Source organism: Acytostelium subglobosum (assembly GCF_000787575.1).
Source record: "Acytostelium subglobosum LB1 DNA, scaffold: scaffold9, whole genome shotgun sequence".
Classification (NCBI taxonomy): Eukaryota; Evosea; class Eumycetozoa; order Acytosteliales; family Acytosteliaceae; genus Acytostelium; species Acytostelium subglobosum.
This window is the reverse complement of record NW_012236524.1, coordinates 336,365-351,477: the sequence shown is the minus strand read 5'-3', so window position 1 is coordinate 351,477 and position 15,113 is coordinate 336,365. Positions and strand designations below refer to the sequence as shown.

The following is a 15,113-nucleotide window of genomic DNA, read 5'->3' as shown; positions in this document are numbered from 1 at the left end:
CCGATTGATGATTTATTATTATTGATGAGTAGGAAGGACCAGTGAATCATTCATTCATTCATTCATTCTTCATCCCTGCTCTACAAGATGTAGGTGTCACGAATCATTTAACCCTGGGCGATCTTCACAAAACAAGTCAGGTCCACACACGGACTCCATCGTCATCCACTTCACGATTTGATGTCGGAGAGTTTATTGTGTTCCGTTTGATTTGGAAATTGTCTGGCGCACTGATATTGGATTGCCTGTAGTAGTTGGTACCTGTTTGGTTGATGCTGTTGTTGATGTTGTCTTTGGAGTTGTGGAGTTAACAACAAATGATGTTGTTGTTGTTGATGATGGTGGAGGAGATGCCACGTTGGCCTTGGATGGCAATGTTGAGGTTGTTGATTGTACCAAGGGAGAGGATGACACAATCTTTGTTTGTCTCATACTCTCTGTCAACATTGATATTGGTGAGGATGACGTAGGAGATGATGATAATACACTCTTCTCTCTGGTAGCTGTAGTAGTGTTGTTGTTGTTGACAATTGTGGTGGCTGTCATATCTGGACTTGTTGCAACTACCGTTGGTATTGATTGCTTGGGGATGCCACCAGATGTGGCAATAGATATAGGTGACACGGGTACAGGTGATGTAGACACCTGAGGGCTGCTAATCATTGATGCCGATACTGGAGGGAATGCTCTCTCCAGTGCCAAAGATCTTGCCGATGAATAGAACTTGCCCAAGTTCCTCCAGTCCAACAACTCCGACAACTTCTCTGTCCTGTTACGTAGCTATATATGTGTTGTTGTTTAGTATGATTGGTAAGTTGTTGGATAGATGGAGATACATACCTCAATCCTTTGCCTTCTATCCATTTGGCAGAACTTCCACAAGTATTGTGTCATCTGATCGACAGACTCTTGTGGCGACTTGAACCTTCTGTCTACAATGTAAATGCCCCTGGAGTCTGGATCAGACAGACCTCTTCTCATAAAGTTGGCAAAACCAGTAAGATTACTAGTGACCGATGGTACTCCAAGTACAGTGCACTCTGCTGGTGTGTATCCCCATGGCTATATATATGCATGTTTGTTAGTCATCATGGAAATGCATGTCCGCCATTCAACCGCCATTGACTTACCTCATAGTATGAAGCGAATATTCCAAGATGACAACCTCTGACAAACTCTGTGTAGTCCAGTGGGATGAGTGGATTGGTAGAGTTGAGGAACTCTGGATGGTATATGATCTTGACACGGTCATCTGGATGATTGAATAGACGTAGCTTACGAATGTGATTCAACACTGGCTCATTGCCATCGTCGACCATGTTGTGTGTGACGATTGGTGGAAGAGATGGGCGTTGCTTCAATGCGTATATCCTTCTCTTGAGCTTGACCAACTCCTCTTGAGTGAGCAGTTCGTCATTCGAGAGGATCTTTCCACGTGAGGTGGCCTCGAACAGACGTTCACCAACTGACTCCACGATGGAGTTACACGTCCTCCTCATATCCTTGAGATATGATTGACCCTTGAGTGACTCAACATTGAAGTTGTTTGTCTTTCCAGGCATGATAATGAATGCTACAACAGTCAATGTTGAGCCAGATTGTTGAAGCAACTTATTCAAGCCCGCCAGAGCGTCCAGGTACATGTCCACACCCTTGTTAAAGAACTCGAATCGTCCAGCCGTGAAGAAGTACAAAGTGTTGTCCAGATCAAAGTCATAATGGCCTGTGTAACAGTGTTAGCGATTGAGTGAGCGATTGAGTGAGCTGGAGGCAGGCCCGCCGGACAAAAACATACCATAGAAGTGACCACGGACAAACTCTTGAAGTACGTTCTTGTACTTGGCATGGAGGTTCTGGAACTCGTGAAGGGCTGTGAACTTGTCAAGGGTGAGACCGTTGGGAAGGATGACATCAGCCTTGCGGTGTAGTACTGCCTCGGACTCGTACGCAGTGATCTCTGATACCGTTGTAAAGACATGTGCCTCGTTGGCCGACTTCTTCTCGATCCAATGACGATGGTAGATGCCTCGCTTCGATGCTTCAAAGTCCATGTTTAGGTATTGCATTTGATTGTAGAGGTCAACACCACCAGCGCTCAGGTAGCGACCCAGCAGGGTGGCGTGCGTCGTGAAGATGGTGGCGACGGATACCTTCCACTTGCGCAACAGGATGAGGCCGACCGATGCCTGCCACTCGTGGAAGTGGGCAATGTAGCGGTGATCGGTGTTCATGTCTGCAAACTCTTTGAGCAGCAGCGCCACCTGATAGCCAAATATTACAGACTCGTTGGTCTCGTTGTCATTGGGCTGCTCGAACCCAGCCATTAGATCCCATCTCCACTCGCCAAGCTTATGAAAGCTGCTTCGCAAGTCGATCAGGAACACCTTTGGATAGCTATCAATGAGCCACTGACCATAATATATCTGAATGCCATACTTTCTCATCATACTCTCTATCACCAAATGAGCCTGTTCACTTGGTACCAATGGTTCAAACTCTGTTGCTGCAGTCTCTGCATTATAAGGACCGATCAAAGCATATCTAGTTCTAAACTCTTCAACAGTAATCTGTATTGATTGAATGTGTTAGGATGATTGATCAATGTGAATGAAGTGAACATCAACTCAACTTACTGGTGACTTTGACTTTAGTACTGTGTAGATACCACCGACCTTCTTGGCCACCTCCCATCCAATGTCGAATAGTGATACATTGTCTGGAGTAGAGTATGCTGAGCTTGATGATGAAGCCAGCGGTGAAGATGCTGACAGGTTCAGTGTTGACGAGTTTGGATCGCCTCTACTTAGATTGAGTGACATGATATAATGTTGTGTTGTTTATAAAGACAAAGATAGATAGATAGAGATAATAAACAAAGACTAGGCTAGCTACACTGTTGTATATTGTCTATCCTCTGTCTTGTCTTATGAGCCACCACCTTGAACTAGTCATCTAACCTTCCCATCCTTGTCCTATCTTCTTGTTCCCACCAACCACCAACAACACCACACACAACCACTAGACCAAAAGACGACAACTGCGAACCAAATCTGGCGTGTGTTGACGGGTGAGCTTGGGGTAATGTGTGGATGGGGATAGTGGGGGTGTTGTCCAGTGGACCTTCGTGACCAGGCCTCGTGTTTGGGACCCGTTGAACCCCAATATCATAATAAAGTTGTGTCGGTTGGTTTATGTGTATGTATTCAAGTAGTAGTAGTAGTAGTAGTAGTTGTTAGTTGAATCTTGAAACAAAATATTAATAATAAGATGGAGGAATCAATGATGATGATATTATAAACGATGAAGGTTGTTATAAATATATATGATAACTTTAACTCGAGTTTGGTTTGGTTTGGATGGAGAATGGTCATCATCTCGATCAATCAAACGTTCATTGTGTTGTTACAAATACACATCATTATGTGATTGATTGATTGCATTGAGTGATTGAAATGAGATTGGGTTGCGATAGGATTGATTGATTGCGTTATGAGGATGACTCTCTGGACATCTGTATCAGAGGTTTGAACTGTGATGCGTCACATGCTTTGGCCATGAATGGGTGCTATAAATGTGATTGATTGATTGATTGATCGATCGATTTGTTAGTGAAATGTCCAAGTTCAAAGAATGAATGAATGAAGGTCAAATGACTGGACATACCTTAAGAAGGGCTGTTGCATCAGGTCTTGTTTGTACATTGATATCCAGACACTTGTTGAAAAAGTCGATAAAGTCCTTGGACCACTTGGACTGCTCCTTGAGGGGTGGGATACCCTTGGTGGTGATGAGGAAAAGTGCTCTGAGAGGTGGGAACGACATGTAGGGTGGCTCACCCTCGACCATCTCCATCATCATGATGCCTAAACTCCAGATGTCCACCTTGATGCCGTAGTCATGGCCACGGATCAGCTCGGGTGCCATCCAGTATGGTGTGCCCACCACGGTGTTACGCTTCTGCTGCTTCTGTGTGAGCTGCGCGGCGTAGCCAAAGTCGGCGATCTTGACCGTGCCCTCGGAGCCCAGCAGGATGTTGTCACTCTTGATGTCACGATGAATGCGGTGCAGCGAGTGGATGTACTCGAGCGAGCGCAAGGTCTCGCGCACGGTGTAGGCGATCTGCTCCTCGGTCATCTTGACCGTCTCGAAGCACTCGAGGATGTCGGTGAGGCAGCCGCCGCCCATGAACTCCATGCACACCCACAGCTCCTTGTCATTGACGACGTAGCTGTCGATGTAGTTGACGATGTTCTCATGCTGGCTCGTCTTCATAATAGCGATCTCTGTCACCAACAACTTTGCATTATCATTGTTGATCTCAATCTTCTTAATAGCCACTCGCTTATTCGTCTTTGAAGATGTGGCCACAAACACCTCTCCCGCTGCGCCCTCTCCAATCTTTGTCATGTTCTTATATATCTTTGTTGGGTCCTCTCTGTTGACCAAATCACCTATGTATGATGGGGATCAGGGAGGGGACATTGAAGGTCAATCACCTGGGGAACTACTCCAATCAGTCAATGTACATGATACATACCCAAGGTCTGGTTTGATTCCTCTGGCAATGCTGATGAGGCTGGCTTTTGACCTGATTGCTCGTTGGCAGCACGTGCTGCCTGGAACTCGAGAACTTGAAGCCACTCGTTGGGCTTGTCGAGGACTTCATCTTTGGTGATGTTGTTTGACTTGAGGATGACCTCCCACTCCTTGGGCAGACCAGAGAATCCAGTGGCCGAGTTGAAGTCGACGTGGACAATGTGCTTGAGGTTGAAGGGCGTGCCCACCACCGAGTACTCTGAGCCGCGCTCGACGGCCTTGATCCAGCCGCTCATCTCATCAGCGCTGGCGCACTGGATAAAGAAGGTCTTGTCGATGCGTGGTGACACCAGCTCGAAGCAGTGTGATTTGCCAATGGACTTGCTCTCGCTGACGCGACACATCCTCAAAGGCACCACACCAATTGGCTTTGGATCTGACTTGTCCTTGAAATAGAACAACAAGTCCTTCTGAATCACAAACCATCTCTTCTTCCAATTCTTTACAATATGTCCTTGTTTCTTCAACTCTCCCTCCTTATCAGGTTTATTCCACTGATCTGGTGTAGCCTATATTATTATTATTATTTGTTGTTGATTGACCAAAGTTGGGTACATGTGTGAGTGTGTGTGTGTGTGTGTGTTAGGCTTGGCCTTGGGACTCGGACAACTCAACATTCAATCAATCCCATAAACTTACAGATTCAGATGAAGATGATGTAAGAGATGACATCATTAATTTGATATTAATATTACAATTGTATGTAAATATATATATATATTTATGTATAATTATAAGTTTGGAGTTAGTAAATTGAAAGCCTAGAGATATCAAGGACCTTGAGGTCAATCCCCCCAAAAAACACCTCCTGTCAATTGAGCAAAGTTTGTCAAAAAATCAAAAAAATCATCCAACTGACTTGCATTGATTGATTTTGTCAAGATGGATTGATGGGTAGACCGACTTGGGACCCAATTATATGATGGCATAAGCCTTAATTACATGTTTGCAATATCAATAGACATTGATTGATTAATTAATAATGTTAAACTCATATTTATTCTCAAACAAACTCAACATTTGATCATGATTTGAATAAATAAAAGTGAGAAAGACAATGTTTGTTTGTGTTTTTGTTATAATGACAGGGGGGAGGATGATAGGGTGTTGGTTGTTTATTGTTGAGTGTCGTTGTGATGGGAGAAGTAGTCTTGACCACCACCACCAGAGACACCGGTGGACATACCTGGGTCCAGGGTTGGGTTGTACTCAGCGTGCGATGATTGTGGGCCAGAGGCGGCACCAGTGCGACGGTAGGTGTCGGACTGGCTTCCGGATGGAGCCTGCTTGCCAATGTCGGTAGTTGGGGTGTAGTTGGCGGTCGAGGACTGTGGGCCAGAGGCGGAACCAGTGCGACGGAACGAGTCTGACTGGCTGCCGGATGGGGCGGACTTGCCAATGTCGGTGGTGGCGGTGTAATTCGAGGTGGATGACTGTGGGCCCGAGGCGGATCCAGTGCGACGGTAAGAGTCAGACTGGCTTCCGGATGGGGCAGCCTTGCCTGGGTCGAGCTTTGGTGAGTGGTTGGAGGTTGATGAACCTGGTCCGGCAAGTGTTCTTCTCATTTTATATTATTTGTTTGTTGTTTATAAGTATATAAGTATTATTTGTACAAAGGTAAGTTAGGTGAGTGTATGATTAATAATAAATGTGAAAGTGATTTAAATCATTCATTCATCAGTTCAGTGGGTGTCTCACCCAACTCTCTCTCATTCATACACTCAGCCAGTCACCTCAGGCCACCCATTCATTCACTTTAGTAAACAACATCACATCCTTCCCACCAATGAGCGTGTATCCATCCTCATCAGTTTGTTTGAAAATCACAAAAATTTAAATTAATTTATGGCTTTCTTTTAGTGGTGGGTGGTCATGATTTAAATGAATTTGTAATAATTTCATTGATCGATGTTGGAAAACAAAAACAAACACAACTTCATCCAAACCTTGCGGGTGCCCTACATCGATGTATGTTATGATGCTTGCGAAGGAGTAACAAAGACATCCGTGTCATATCACACAGGAGTGTAGTGTTGTCCAATATTGGACATGTCCGGCAACATTGGACGACAGGCAACTGAGTCAGTCAACACATCATTGGTCATATCAGGGTATACCATTTGGACCACTTGCAAGTCTGACAATCCAACAACATCGGACATCAAAGAACATAGAGTATTATTATTCAGAACTAAAATGTTCTTTACCGCGGTAATTATTTTTTGTATGAATGTATATCATGGATATAGATAAATATGTACAGGTATTAAAACAACTAAGTTAACAAATAATCATTATTACCGTATGCCAAAGAAGGATCGATTGATTGGTTAGACTCGCGCCTCACACACACCAAAACCATAAATAGCCACACGGCTACCATTTTTAATCTGTTTGACATGTGATCGATGACAATCATATAAAACTCGATGGGCAGAATGTTGGACAGTTAGAGTTGTTAGTCTCTTCTCCATCCATAGCAGCATCTCAGCATTGACAACTGTTTGTTGTTTGACCTGGTTCATTCATTGCAACACACCTGATCACATTTGATCACACATTTGCAGGTAAGTGTGTCTCGTCATTCGAGTGTTTAAACTAATCTTGGACGATTACTGAGAGGACTGGAGATCATCACAAATCAGGTTGTTTGTTTGTTTGATTGTTTGCTGTTTTCATTTTTGAGCTGTTTTTTTTTTTGTTTTTAGGGCTTGTCAGTGTTTTCTTCTCTGAATCAATCAGTGAAGGACAAGAGGCCGGAAACAGTGTGTGGCTGCGAGATATTTGAACGTTTGACCGCCCACCAACCACACGTTTTGCGCCCAAGGACATCATGATGTTTGTGTGTGTTTGTAGCACTGAGGGCTGTGAGGTTATCTCTCTGTCTCTTTCTCACTCTGACATCGACATTATCTTGATTTGTGAATGTGTAAAGTTACAAGAATAAGATATATATTTGTTGAGATAAAGAGATACAAGATATAATAATAAGAATATCAACTATAACTACGAGGTTGATATTTTTGTGATTCATTCATTCATTCAATTAATCAATCATAGTCAAACCTTTATCGTCGATCATACAATCAATCAATCTAATCTCAACAATGAATAATAATAATAATAATAATAATGATGTTATAATAGTTACAACAACAACTGTCGATCAACAAACAACATTACATATGTCACAACACTCTGATAATCCTACACCAATGTCAACGCCAAGAGGCGGTGGTTGTGGTAGTAATGACGCGGCAATCAATACAAGTTCAAGGAATAGTAGTAGTAATAATTTGACAATTAGTAATGATGATAATAATAATAGACATCCAATGTCGTTGGCGGCCGGCGGTGGCGGTGGCGGCAGCGGTAGTGCATTGTTTGGACTCAAGTCGCAGATTGATCTGCTGACCGACGAGTCACAGAGCGAGGCCGACCAGTCTGTCGACATGCTGGCCACGGTCGTCGTCTCCTTTGTCTACTCCAACAAACAGCCATCCCTATTCAACCTGCTCATTCAAATGCTTTCCACCACCAACAGCAGTAATAGCAACAGCAATAGCAATAGCACCAATAATAGCAACAGTGGCAGCAGCCTCAAGATATCAACACCCCTTGCACTGGGCGGCCCAGCTCACAACAATGCAACGCTGGCCAACATCCCATTCCAACCATCGCCCAACCCAATACTGGCGGCATCCGCCTCGGCTCTGCCCAATCCACAGCAACTGCAACAACAAGATGGCAGTCTGAACTACAGTGGCAGCATAACGAGCGCCGTCCGATCGACACAGTCTCTGATGTTCCACGTGCTCAACGATGCAATCTACGCTGTGTCGCAGCAGTACCAGAAGAACTTCTACATTCACATCATCGAGCCCACCGCAGCCGCCGAGCAATCACACCAGATGTACGACAGTCTGCTCGCTGGATGTCTCTCATTCATCAATCACATGCTCTGTGCGGCGCCCACCCACTTTGACTTTGAGCGCTACAAACAACTGCTCAGCGTACAAGGTGTCAATGGAATCATAAAGAAACATATCAAGAACCTCAATCCACACGTTAGATCAGAGCTGATACACTACCAAAAGCACAAGACTGCCAATATAAAGAATGGTCGTCAAGTCCAGGATAAGTATGTACCATGCCATGTGTCCCACCCTGGTGAGACTGGACTCCATCACTCACTAACTCACTCCAATCAATCAATCCAACTTAGACAAAACATTGATCAATTGGTCGCCAGACTTGTAAAGTTATCATTCTTGAATAAGGATTCAGAAGATAAATCGTTTGAAGAGAAGTTGAAGTTGTTGGGCTTCGAGGATTCACCTGAGGCCACTCTGATGGGCACTGGTGTACTTGGACTGCGCAACATGATCTACTTTGGTGCACGTTACTCTAGAATCTACCACGAGATACTCAGTGTCCAAATGGGCAAGGAGCGTGATGGTGCCTACTACTCCTTCCCACAAGTGGCCATGGCATTGACCAACTGTCTCTTTGAGATATATTTAGATGGTAAGTTTGTTTGATTGATTAATTGGAATGATCACCGACACGACATGACATGGACTGACGCCAGCCACACCATCACAACACAGACGACAACTTGTACGAGATCATATTCGATCAAGATGATTGGTTCGAGGAGTTGTTCTCGATATCGTTTGAGCTGTTTGATGAGATTTGGGAGAAGGAGGCAAAGGTACCAGAGGACTTTGTGACGGTGCTCCACAAGACGAGGAACTTGATCTCGCGCATCAAGTGGACCAATCCAGACTCGATCCAATCGTTCCAGGTGAATCTGGGCAATGTGCTGGACGAGATATGGAACAGAGAGGTGGAGATCGTTGAGGATTCACTCAAGCGCATCATCCCGCTCAGTGACAGCATCATTGGTCTACCTACAAATGCCAACTACCAGACCCAGCCCAGCGGCAACTCGTCGCCACGTTTCCAAAAGTTCCGCAGCACAAACTCAAGCGATCGACTCAAGCAACCAGAGGGCAGCGACCCACAACCAACACCCGTATCCACATCCACCTCTTCACCTGCACTCATTGATTCAAGTGCAACTGAGGCCACAGCATCATCATCATCATCTTCAACAACCTCACCATCATCTTCATCGACCACCCCTACCAATGGCGCCGCCTCACAGCAACAGTCAACACAACAACATGCTAGGAAGTACCAAAGACTGAGACAACAGATGAAGTCAATCAGCTTCAAGAAGTTGTTTGAATCAGGCGTAAACACAAACAGAAACAGCGTTAACCTTAGCGGTACACCCATCATGACCAGCGCCACCCAGGACCCGACACAGCCAGCCGAAGGAACACAGGTTATTTCGCTGACAGCAAGCCAGGAGATTCCCGCCTCGCCCAGGAGGAACTACCAGCCCGACGGAAAGAATGAGGAGGAGGTCAAGACATTTGCGCGCGTATCCAAGCTCCTAAAGAATGCAGTATCCACATTGAAGCATCGTGTGCAGCCTGTAGACAAGGATAAGGAGAAAGAGAAGGAGAAAGAGAAGAAGGCTGACTCTGTTCAAGCCTCGCCTGTTGTGGTAGCGGCACAGCCAGTAACAGACCAGGAGCTCGACAACTTGGAGTTGGACGGCGTAAAGGTATCGAAACAAGGATCGCTGCGAGCGAGTGGCACAGCAGTCTACCAGACAATGAGGAAGATGATGCAATCAATCGAGAAGAAGGGCAAGACGATAAAGAAGCGCGTGAAGAAGCAAAGCGGTCATCACGAGCTGACCGAGGAGGAAAGAGCGGCCAAACTCGAGAGGAAGCAGATGCGCAAGGAGAAGAGAAGAATGAAGAAGTTGATGAAGCAGCAGAAGCAGATACAATACGAGTCAGAGAACACCATTCGCATGGTGCAGCTCCCACCCAACCAGCCAGTGGACCGTGGCAGCTTCCAAGAGCTGAACCTCTCATTCGACGACGAGGTCGACAGTCTCGATTCAAACAATGACAGTGAAGACGCTGACGACACATCAACAATTGAGGAGTTGACAATGGATGACGATCACAAGGTTGAACCATCATTGATAACAGTGGCTGTACCTGCATCCACAACAGAGGTCGTTGTTACTGTTAACCAAGAGTCCAATGTCGTCGTCGACACTCCTGCTGCTTCATCAACCATCACCGAGACTGAGACAAAGACAATTGTGGCTGAGGAAGCACCAAAGGATACTCAACTGGATACTCAACCAACAATCATATTATCACCTGCCAGCGTTCCAGAGTCAACCAAGCTCGAGCCAGTCGTCGAGACAACAAACAGTCGCGAGATGGCAATGACAGACGTGTCAAGTATCATCAGCACATTGTCTGGTGATGAGCCCCTTACAATGATTTCATCGGCTGAGGTCTCGCCAAGGTCATCATCCTCATTCAGCAAGTCACCACGGCCCCTGTCGGGCAGCGGCAAGATCGACGCACCTGCCAAGCCAGGCTCGCTCAAGCCATCGGCATCATCCACAGACATCGAGGGTGAGTCCAAGCAGAAGTCACTGGTCAGCAGCAGAATGAACAACTTTATCAAGGGTCCACTGGGCACGATCGATCGTCGCAAGGAGGCGCCAGTCGTCAAGTCGACCAGCATCAAGCAGTTGGTGTCATTCTTTGAGTCCAAGCAACCATCACCACCAGCCATCAGCAGGGAGAGTTCCCGATCGAATCTTCACAAGGCAGAGTAGAGTGGACGACTGACTCAAAGTGTAATAATAATAATAATATAATATATTTATAATGTTTGGCGCGCAGAAAGAGAGACAGTCTAATTTATTGATTGATTGGTTGATTGAACTGGATTGGATCTAAAGTATGCGGGGCCTGTCAAATAGCTCACACATTCCATTGGATGATCTATTCGCAACTGGATCTTCATCATTTATCTTGGTCCATTCGTTTTGTTTGATTGAGTATCGGTAGTTCAATCCACGTCCTGGAAGTAGGAGCAATGATCCAGGCTCTGTTGTGGAACGACATAAAACATTGAGGAGGCGTCGGTCTTTCAGTTCTTGATTTGTTAGTGGTGGCGAGACCAAGGATGTCACGGCCCTCGTTGTCAATGACACGTGATAGAAGTCGCCTCCACTGAGCAGAAGATACAAGTGGTCTTGGCCATTCAAGACAGCTGATTCAATTTCTCCATTCATCAACTTGAATCCAAATGGCTCCTTAGTGGCCAGGTTCAACCAAGAGATTTGTATTGTATCTAAATGAGCATTAGCCACCCAGTAGAGTAGATTGGAGTGGATGAACAATGGTACCGAACTCACGTCCTCCTCTATGTCGAATAAATGAGCAAATTGTTGAGTGTCAATATTAAAACTTATCAAACGCTTCAATGGATCTTCTCTGAGTATGCCACCGACCAAGTAGATGGTGTGGTCACCATCGTAGACAAGCCGACATGAATGAACCACCCGAAACTCCAACGATTGGCATGTTGCGTTGCAATTCGCGTGTGGCAATGGAGAGGCGAGAGTACTTTGCTGGATCGGACTCATATCCTCCAAATACATAGATGTATCCACGTGCATAAACTGTTGACTGAAATGTAGACTCGACATCACTGGTATCTTCATCTTGGACCAACGCCCATTTGTTGGTCATTGGTGAGAACAATGAGTAATAGCCATTATCCAAGCACATCAAATGGTGATCAAGATCAGCAGTGAAATTATCACTGTCCTCCAACAATTGGAAGCATGATCTGATTTGTTTCTTGATGTCATCCAATGTGTCAGTGTCAGTGTCCACTCTGATTGATCGAGTCAATTGATGCTTGGAGTTACTCATTTGAACATTTCTTTGAAGCAATGTCAACAACTCATTGTCTGTGATTGTGATCGAGTCATCCAGGTTGAGGCCAGGTGATGTTGTTGGGAAGGTCTGTTCGATGAACTGATCCAGTGATTCACATGATCTGATTGTTTGAGTGATGACAGCGTCAACCTCGTTGTCTTTATAGACACCTGTTGATGTTGATGATGGTCTGAATATTTGGTTGATGGACTTGATCTCATTGATGATGTCATGAATGGTTGATGATGTTTGTTGAACTTTGTCATTGAGTATTGAGTTGATCTTGTGTTCTTCAATGATGAGCAAATCATAAAGTTGTTTGAATTGATCAGTGACTTCATTCTTTGTTTCGATCAATGATTGATGTGTTGTTGACTGTTGTTTGAGATTGGTCCACAACAACTTCAATCTTGATGATGATGAATCATTGTATTGACGTTGTTTGATCAATGATTTGATGTGATGTACACTCTCAACATCATGTCTCTTGTGACTAGAACTGACGCATATATTGCATATCAGACTATTACAATCTAAACATATGAAGTCTTTCTCCTTGTCATGTGTCTCGCATGTTCATGTTTGTATCTTTACTTGTCATGAATGAAATAACGAGTGGGAGATACACTTTCATTTATTGTATTGGATCACGCGAGGCCTGTCAAACAACACACAAATTCCAGAGTCTCTGTACAATACTGGGTCGTCGTCATTGATCTTGGACCATTCATCCAGCTTGATTGAATATCGATAGTTCATTTGTTTTCCACTGAGTAGCAGTAGTGTTCCTAGCTCCGAGGTGCATCGACACAAGGTCTTAAAACAGGAGAGGTGTGAGTGATTGAGAGTAAGCTTCGGTGGCGGTGTTAAGCGGAGCAACTTCCTGGTCGACAGTGACACTCGAACGAATTTTCCATCTTCAAGCAAAATGTACATCTTGTTGTGGCCAAAGTGGACACATGATCCCATATTGCCTTGCATCAGTGTGTACTCATCCTCCTGCTTGGTGACCACATTGAATGATTTGATGACGATTCGGGGTTGTTCATTAACTCTTATGAGCTGCGGACTATCGATTGAGTAGATCACGTTGGAGTGGATGATGGCTGCATCGGCACGTGGCGCATCTTTGAAATCACCAACATGAGTGAATTGTTGAGTGTCAATGTCGAAGCAGGCTATTCTGGTGAGGGCAACATCTTCAACATTTTCGTCATCGCCATTCCCACCGAGTAGGTAGATGTGTCGATCACCATCGTAGCATGAGGTCATATATGTACCACCAGGTATTCCAACCATTGGGCTGCGTTGCCACTCCCGAGTGGCAAGTGAGAAGCGAGAATACGTTGTGAAATCATCTCCATAGCCTCCAAACATATAAACGTATCCACGTGCATATACAAATGTTTTATATGTGCCATCATCGATATTCTCGATGACCTTCTCGTTTACCAACTTCCATGTGTTGGTCATTGGTGAGAACATCGAGTATTCGCCACTACCCAAGCACATCACATGATGATCAAGATCAGCAGTGAACTTGTCACTGTCCTCCAACAATTGGAAGCATGATTTGATTTGTTTCTTGATGTCATCCAATGTGTCAGTGTCAATGTCCAGTCTGATTGATCGAGTCAGTTGATACTTTGAGGTAGTGCTCATTTGAACATTTCTTTGAAGCAATGTCAACAACTCATTGTTTGTGATCATGGTCGAGTCATCCAGGTTGAGGCCGGGTGATGTTGTTGGGAATGCCTGCTCGATGAATTGATCCAGTGATTCACATGATCTGATTGTTTGAGTGATGTCTGCGCTAATGCCGCCATCGACTTTGTCAATGACACATGTTGATGTTGTTGATGGTCTGAATATTTCGTTGATTGACTTGATCTCATTGATGATGTCATGAATGATTGATGATGTTTGTTGAACTCTGTCATCGAGTATTGAGTAGATCTTGTGTTCTTCAATGATGAACAAATCATAGAGTTGTTTGAATTGATCAGTGACTTGATTCTTTGTCTCGATCAATGATTGATGTGTTGTTGACAGTTGTTTGAGAGTGATCCATAACAGCTTCAATCTTGCCATTGATGAATCATTGTATTGACGTTGATTGATCAATGATTTGATGAGATGAACATTCTCAACATCATGTCTCTTGTGATTGGTACCAATACACACTTTGCACGTGATACTATTACAATCTAAACAAATGAACTCATTCTCCTTGTCATGTGTCTCGCATGTTGAAATATTATCATGTTTGTTGTTGTTATCGTTGTTATTGTCAATGTTCATGTTTGTATCTTTACTTTAGCATGTCGCAAAGTCTCCGCACTCATTGAACATCAGAAGAATAAATTAATGAATAAGTGAGTGAATACACCTGATTTTTCATTGTGTTGGGTGTCCAACACACGAGAAGTTTAATGACAGTGTTGTCAACCATCCATTATATCATAGTGGTGTAATTGATTGAGAACTTATATATTGAAGAAGGTCAATATTGATCACAATAGTAAGTGTGGTTCACAAAAATGATTTATCCAATACTTGGATATTTTTATCAGTAATAATTAAATATTATATGTTTGGTTGATATTCTCATGGAATCATTCATTGACAATAGAAAAGGTGAAGGCGGTCAAATGATCTTCCCCATTAATGACCCCACCT

The 15,113-nt window shown here is 44.2% G+C and overlaps 5 protein-coding genes across 5 annotated transcripts; 1 reads left to right on the top strand and 4 right to left on the bottom strand.

Annotated features, from left to right (window-relative positions):
* Positions 1–198: 198 nt before the first annotated feature.
* On the bottom strand, positions 199–2,837 carry SAMD00019534_050420 (hypothetical protein; the record flags this gene model as incomplete). Its single annotated transcript, XM_012899513.1, has 6 exons — positions 199–489; positions 676–780; positions 841–1,062; positions 1,131–1,723; positions 1,796–2,567; positions 2,634–2,837. Coding segments are annotated over 6 exons (2,187 nt in total), but the record flags the coding sequence as incomplete, so codon positions are not given.
* A 650-nt stretch (positions 2,838–3,487) lies between these two features.
* SAMD00019534_050410 (hypothetical protein) lies at positions 3,488–5,268 on the bottom strand (the record flags this gene model as incomplete). The annotated part of the gene is made up of 4 exons (XM_012899512.1): positions 3,488–3,565; positions 3,664–4,451; positions 4,538–5,105; positions 5,236–5,268. The coding sequence occupies 4 exons, from the start codon at positions 5,266–5,268 to the stop codon at positions 3,488–3,490; spliced, it is 1,467 nt and encodes a 488-aa protein (XP_012754966.1).
* Positions 5,269–5,671: 403 nt separating this feature from the next.
* On the bottom strand, positions 5,672–6,157 carry SAMD00019534_050400 (hypothetical protein; the record flags this gene model as incomplete). The annotated part of the gene is made up of 1 exon (XM_012899511.1): positions 5,672–6,157. A coding segment is annotated over one exon (486 nt), but the record flags the coding sequence as incomplete, so codon positions are not given.
* A 1,774-nt stretch (positions 6,158–7,931) lies between these two features.
* SAMD00019534_050390 (hypothetical protein) lies at positions 7,932–11,320 on the top strand (the record flags this gene model as incomplete). Its single annotated transcript, XM_012899510.1, has 3 exons — positions 7,932–8,737; positions 8,822–9,123; positions 9,207–11,320. 3 exons carry the CDS (start codon positions 7,932–7,934, stop codon positions 11,318–11,320), a joined length of 3,222 nt encoding a protein of 1,073 aa, XP_012754964.1.
* Positions 11,321–12,017: 697 nt separating this feature from the next.
* On the bottom strand, positions 12,018–14,525 carry SAMD00019534_050380 (hypothetical protein; the record flags this gene model as incomplete). Its single annotated transcript, XM_012899509.1, has 2 exons — positions 12,018–12,843; positions 13,369–14,525. 2 exons carry the CDS (start codon positions 14,523–14,525, stop codon positions 12,018–12,020), a joined length of 1,983 nt encoding a protein of 660 aa, XP_012754963.1.
* Between the last annotated feature and the right edge of the window lie 588 nt (positions 14,526–15,113).